The sequence below is a fragment of the Physcomitrium patens genome, chromosome 5 (genome assembly GCF_059467195.1).
Source record: "Physcomitrium patens ecotype Gransden chromosome 5, ASM5946719v1, whole genome shotgun sequence".
NCBI lineage: Eukaryota > Viridiplantae > Streptophyta > Bryopsida > Funariales > Funariaceae > Physcomitrium > Physcomitrium patens.
Genome location: NC_143414.1, coordinates 1,038,700 through 1,045,178, shown reverse-complemented (window position 1 = coordinate 1,045,178; position 6,479 = coordinate 1,038,700). Strand labels below are relative to the sequence as shown.

Genomic DNA, 6,479 nt, shown 5'->3' with positions numbered 1-6,479 from the left:
CAATATTTGCATTTAATTGTTAAAAAGTAGCAATTTATGAGGATTTCAAATACTTTCCATAATCAGATTAATTCATCAAGAATAAAAAGTTAAGTTGTTAGCAAAACATAATTTTGAAATTGGTAGAATCCAAGCATTACTTGTATTCTTCTAAGTCAAATTTTATTTTATTGATAACTTTTTAAAATTTAAAATTTGTATAATTTGTTTTTTAAAATAATAATGCAAATGTCATTGTATCTTTACAAAGACAAAAGAATTATAGACAAATTCTACTTTTAAAAGATATATATTTAATAATAAAATTTACAGATTTAGTAATTATAGTATTATAATTTTTTTTAGGTTGTTGGTTTTAATGTAAGATATCTAAAATTTCAAAAAATATAGCTAGTCTTATATTGCAATTGGAACAACCATTGTCCAAACATTAAATGAAATATTTTTTATCTTCCCAAATTTAGCAATAACTCCAATTTTTTTTTGTAGGTAATCCATTTCTTATTTAATAATATTACATCAACATCAAACACTCCATTTCAATTGTGTTGCAATGGACCTCTTCAAAACTAGGTGAAACTAGGTGAATAGGAATGGAGTATTAATTTTTTAAAAGACTAACTTTGTGTAGATTTATTGTGGGTGGTTGGTAAGAGTGGAAGCTAGCCAACTCCTATGTTCAAGACCCTAACCAAATCGGTGTGCCATTTACAGATAGGAGAAAGCTAGTCATAGTTCTAATCTTAATTTCTACAAAATCCTCATCCAAGACTTGATCACTCTAAGTGAAGATGAGTACTTCACAATGACAATCAAATTTTAGAATTTGCAAAGCAAAGTTCAAAAGTGAATAGAATGGAATCAGGCATGATAGTTCATTAAAAAAAAAACAAAACTGAAACGAGGCGTTGGTGCAGCGTCGTGCGGAGCTTCCATTGATCCACACCTTCAAACACATTGTAGATTGTAAGCTTTCCTTATCGATCTCCGCACTAGTATTTTCCTGTTTGTGCCAACAGCAGAAAACTAATAAAAATAAGAATAATAGGAGAATACAGATCTTGTCCTCTCGTTGTTGAGTATTTCCGGCGAGAGAGGCGGTAACTTTGGGGGTGCTTTCGAGGGAGGGGTGGGTGGCGAGCGATGATGCCCAAACAGCATCCTAGTAAGTGAAGAGCCCGGTCTTTCGATTGCAGCGAGCCAAAAGCTTCATTGGAAGCCAGTTTTGATGGATACAGTCCTGCTTTCGCGCAGCTAGATTCCCCTGGCTGCTGGAAACATTCAACCGATGACTGCATCAAAGGACCGCGGAGAGATCCTGTAGGTAGCGGAAATAGTGGTACTGATTATTGCGTAATTCTCATTCGTCAACCGACTCGGCGTTTCTGCCCTCTTATTGTTGGCGCAGATATTGCACGCTGAACGAATCTTCAAACTCTCCTTCGAGACTGGGCCAGATTTTTCTATTTCGACGCCTGACTACAGTAGGTTTCAGTGCGTCGTCGAAGTGTCTGTCTTACTGGACTGGTTGTTGTGGAAGTCTAGAATCAGGTTTCTAGTTCGGCGCTGATCGGGTTTGCAGGATTGTTGTTTTTGTTGTTCGTGGCGGTGGTGGGAGGAGTGAACATAGATTCTTTGATGAAATTCTCTAATGAGAGAGATTTTGGGATGTTGAGGAGGTGTTGGGGTTCTTGAAGGTGGTTGTGCTCGTCCTGAGGCTGCAGGATTTGTGGTTTCTGCATTTTGACTTCCAGGATTGACAGCTCCTAAGTGAGAGGGGAAGTTTGCAATGGCTGTGACAAATGGGCTGGATGATCACCAAGACTCTGCCCAGAACGGCAGTCATGTTGTCGAATCGAAAGAGCGCAGTGCCAAGGAAATTGAGGTTCTGAAGCTGATGCGGGCGAGGTCCATGGACGTTAAGAAAGCGTCCAAGATGTTTGCACAGCACCAGAAATGGCGACGCGAGTATTTCCCTCTGGGCCACGCTCAAGAAGACGAGATTAAGGATGAGATTGCGGCGAATAAGTTCTTCATTCAAGGACACGATAGAACTGGTCGCCCCCTGTCCTTCTGGTATGGGGCTAGGCATTTCGGCGGAGGCAACCTCGAGCAATACAAAAGTAAGTTAAATTCATTCGTGTCCACAGCTGAAATCTACTGTGTTTCTTTCTACTTTCTACAATCTCCTTCTTTTACCTCCGCCGATGAAATTGCCAGTGTGGCTTGCTCTTTTCCTACGAACAGATTCAGCGCTACTCTACTGGGTCTAGACATATTTCTCGGATACTGATGTGCAGAGTTTTGAAACTCTACGGAGTTGACAGACTTGTGCCATTTTACAGTATTGCTCATTAAATTTCATGTTTCGAAACAAGTTGCAGGAGGTATCACTTATTGTTTGGACAAACTCATTTCTAGGTAAATCTCTCTACATTGCCCTCAGTGAATTTATCAGCATTGTCCTTCGTTCTACCTGAATGGAAGTCTTATCTACGATTTCCCACGATTCTTGTTGATGCAGTTTACCACCCGGACAGGAAAAGTTCGTGATCATCGCCGACCTCAAAGGCGTGGGTTACAAGAACCTGGACGTGCGAGGATGGCTCGGTGCGTACGACTTCGTGCAAGTAACTTATCGATTCCCCTGGACTCTTCCTCAACCCTTTCCAAAACTCGGGGCAAGCACAGTGTCCTGAAAAAGGCCCTCGTTTTAACACCCTTCAACGCCGTAGCTCCTTCTACAGTCAGATGCATATTTGGGTTCAACCTTAGGTCCACCGAAATTGCTGAATCGGACACCCGGGTCTGGTAACGAATCTGGCACTAGAATATGGCACTGCGCCTGCCGAGTAAAGAGAGGATCTCTTCGATTTCGCTAATTTAGGAATGCATTTTCCTTTTCCTATCGCATTCTGCGTAGCTTTCCTCACGTCGTCATGGGGCTGTGCAGGCTTATTACCCAGAAAGACTGGGAAGGGTGTACATTCTGCACCCTCCAATGATCTTCTGGGCCTCATGGAAATTGGTGGTTCCCTTCCTAGACCCCGTCATCAAGAAAAAGGTACTACTGACAGGCCTTCTTCGAAGTCGAATCAGTGCCCGGTGCGTGCGTGTATTAAGATGGATACCCTCAGAACGATCACGAATATCTTAATCAACTTCGATGTCGTCATATGATGTGCAGATCGTGTTCGTTGACAACGCCAAGATCGAAGAAACGCTGCTGGCAGATATAGCGAAGGAGGAACTTCCCACCGCGTGTGGAGGCTTAAAGGAGATGGTCCCGTTCGAACTTGCGCATCCACCCAACTGGCCTCAGTTCAAGGCCGCCGCCGTGGCCACTTAGATCGCAACAGCCAAGAATCTCGTAACATGGGGTGAAGACCACAAACGAGTTGCCATCCTCGATGCCAAATATCCTCCGAGAGCTGCTTCGGTGTGAGTCTTCCTTTCATCATCGACAACACTGGCTCGGATCATCAGCAACATCAGCAGCAGCAAAGACTGAGCGAGCTGTGAAGTATTCTCACCCTCTATAAGATATTGACACACCCAGGTTGATAGAGTCTACCTCAGCATTGTTTATTTCCACATGAGGTATTCTTGCAGTTTAAAGCTGGAAAATTATTACTCAACATGTACTCGAATGAATACACGTGATTGTTTAAAGCCACCACAGCCAACCAACTACATTGGATTACAACTTCATATCATGTCTGGGTGTTTGCTACGGTGGTTGTGTCATGGGAGTGTCGTTTGTGTCTATTGCACATGTTCAGAACTTTTGGGGGTTGGAATTGATGGATTTGTACAGTTTCATAGTTTTTTTTTCTCACTGTAAGCAAAATAAGATTTCAAATTAAACAATTTGCATGCAGTTTAAAGCTGGAAAATTATTAAACCATTGCAATCTGCATCAAAAGTAGGCCAATTACACCAGGTTTTCTAATGGAGGCAAAAGTGAATTATTCCTTTGAGATTTATCATATCATTTTGGAGTTTAGTAGTAGCAAAAGAAATTATGGATATGATTATCTTTTATGTCAAAATCTAACCATAAATTTATCAACTAGATGTTGCAATTAAAATATCTTTGAAAGTTGAGATATAATTATTTGTCAAAAAGATCATTGATTATATTAGACTAGAAGTGGAAAAATAATGTATACAAAACTTATTCTTGTATACTATACAACTCATTAGCTTAAAAACCAACAATGTAGTTGGTAAAAATACCAATAAAGCAACACTATTAATTATATGTTTTTAAAAAATATCTTTAGATTTTGAAAATAAATAATCTATTATATTTAAAATAGTAAAATTTAAAATATCATCTAAAAATTGATTGGATATAAATTTTAGTGCCACAAATTTAACATTTAAAAATGATAAGACAACCATTTTATAAAAAAATATACTTAATTTTTTTTAATAAAATATATTCATAATTAAATATAATCCAATTGATAAGTAATTATTATAATAATTACATTTAAAGGTTGAATTTTACTTTGATAACATATATTGGAATTTAAGGTTTAGTGTATTCAAAGTTCCAAAATGGTTTGTCTTTTTGTAAAACTCAAGGTTCTTTAAAAAAAAATTACATTATTACTATTATTATTTTTTTAAAATTTTGAATTTAATTGCCTTAAATTAAAAAAAGTCAAATCTTCTCATGACAAGTTGTAACCATATTACTTTCTTAGAAGCAATGTAAGCAAGTTTATACTTAGTATCTATGATTGATGAAGCTATTAAATCTTGTTGTTGGCTTAGCTAAATCATTGTTGTATTGTGTAAAATTTTGTCTGAGAATGCACCAAGCACCTAGCTGTGGAAGGTAGAATGGAAATTGCTACAACAAAATGCTAACTCTAATAGAATATTAAATAAACTCTAATTAAATAGATATTAAACAATATTAAACAAGCTTTAATCAAATTCAAAAAAAATCTTAAAGAAATTACAAGAGAAACAATAAAAAAACTTAAAGGAATTGAAAGAAAATCTACAATAAACCTTAAAAGAATCCTTAAGAAATTCTAAAAAATATTAGAATAATCAAAAATATATTTTAAATTAATCTCAACTAAGTTTTAATTTAATTCTTATTGAAATTCCAATAGATTTCAATCAAACCTTAGACAAATCCTAAATCCTAAATCAAATCCTAAAAAAATCCTAAACCGTGAACCAAATCATAGATAAATCTTAAATCCTAAGTCAAATCCTAGAAAAATCCTAAATCCTAAATCAAATCCTAAAAAAAATCCTAAATCCTTAACCAAGCCCTAAAAAAATCTTAAATCCTAAATCAAATCCTAAAAAAATCCTAAACCTTAAATCAAATCTTAGAAAAATTCTAAATCTTAAATCCTAAATTAAGCTTTAAATCCTAAACCAAATCCTAGATAAATTCAAAATCCTAAATCCTAAATCAAATCCTAAAAAAATCTTAAATCTTAAACCAAATTCTAATCCTAAACCAAATCCTAATTAAATCTTAAGTAACTCAATTGATATTGAACCCTAGTACTGTTTAAAACCTCAATATCAATCAATTGAACTATTGATCTTACTTAAAAATTTGCATACTTTTCAACAACTAAGTTAATAATAAGCATATGAAATTTGAAGATAATTGCATTTATCAAATGCATGAAAAATCCAAAAATCTGCTTGGATATTAGCAAGCCTCCTACTTTAATCTAAATGTTGAATTTTCAATGCCAATATCTTCTTTTTAAACTATTCAATTATTCTTAAATTTCACATATGTATAAAAAATCAAGTCTATTACTCTTAAACATAAATTTTACTTCAATTTAACTAATAGATTGCTGAAGCTCTTAGAAATCCTAACTACCTCTCAAAGTCTAATTTCCGAGACCTCAACCTACTTAAAATTCAATAACCTTCAATTCAATTGTTTGATCAAGCTCAAACTTATAGTATATACTTCAGACAACTATTCTCATAGATTGTCATAATTTGAACTAGATATCAACTACTAAACTCACAAAATTCTCTAAAATATAATACCCTTTTTATTTCACAAATTCCAAAGTCATCCAAAACAACTATGACTTTGCAAAGCTCTTGCAAAGTCATTACATATTGAAATCACTCAAAATCAATGCTTAAAGATTTTTTTTTTAAGTTTTTTCTCTAATTCCACTCTTTGATCTTCAAAAGAACCTCCAAATTGCTATAGGTGCTCGATTTTGTACCTTGGGATCTGATTTTGACCCAATTTAATAATCAATCCTCTCCAGATATCAAATTTTGCCCTTTTGAGTTAATTTTTACTAGAATCAACTCCTAACTTCTTCTTACATATGCTCATATTCTTTATTTTTTTAATCTACCTTATTTTTTCTTATTTATGGCCTTAAAAAGTAAGTAGAAGCCTATTTTGTAAAAAGATAGCATTTATACGTTTAGTTTTTTTTTTTTTTTGAACTATTGTC

The 6,479-nt window shown here is 34.9% G+C and overlaps 1 protein-coding gene across 4 annotated transcripts; it reads left to right on the top strand.

Annotated features, from left to right (window-relative positions):
- The first annotated feature begins 1,191 nt into the window (after positions 1 to 1,191).
- LOC112282090 (uncharacterized) lies at positions 1,192 to 3,676 on the top strand. Of its 4 annotated transcripts, none has more exons than XM_090250205.1 (6): positions 1,192 to 1,484; positions 1,755 to 2,123; positions 2,385 to 2,421; positions 2,525 to 2,630; positions 2,954 to 3,064; positions 3,188 to 3,676. In XM_090250205.1, exons 2-6 carry the CDS (start codon positions 1,790 to 1,792, stop codon positions 3,347 to 3,349), a joined length of 750 nt encoding a protein of 249 aa, XP_090106331.1. In that variant the 5' UTR covers positions 1,192 to 1,484; positions 1,755 to 1,789; the 3' UTR covers positions 3,350 to 3,676. The 4 variants fall into 4 exon arrangements, with proteins under 4 accessions (XP_090106331.1, XP_024375060.1, XP_024375058.1 ...); XM_024519291.3 differs by having other exon boundaries at positions 1,224 to 1,484; positions 2,379 to 2,421; XM_024519292.3 differs by having other exon boundaries at positions 1,193 to 2,123.
- Positions 3,677 to 6,479: the final 2,803 nt, after the last annotated feature.

Bases quoted from the DNA above. Each gene is read 5' to 3' on its own strand.
- LOC112282090 (XM_024519290.3), top strand. From the start codon at position 1,790: ATGGCTGTGACAAATGGGCTGGATGATCACCAAGACTCTGCCCAGAAC. The intron at 2,124-2,378 runs GTAAGTTAAATT...TTTCGAAACAAG, and splicing joins CAACCTCGAGCAATACAAAA to TTGCAGGAGGTATCACTTAT. The intron at 3,065-3,187 runs GTACTACTGACA...TATGATGTGCAG, and splicing joins ACCCCGTCATCAAGAAAAAG to ATCGTGTTCGTTGACAACGC.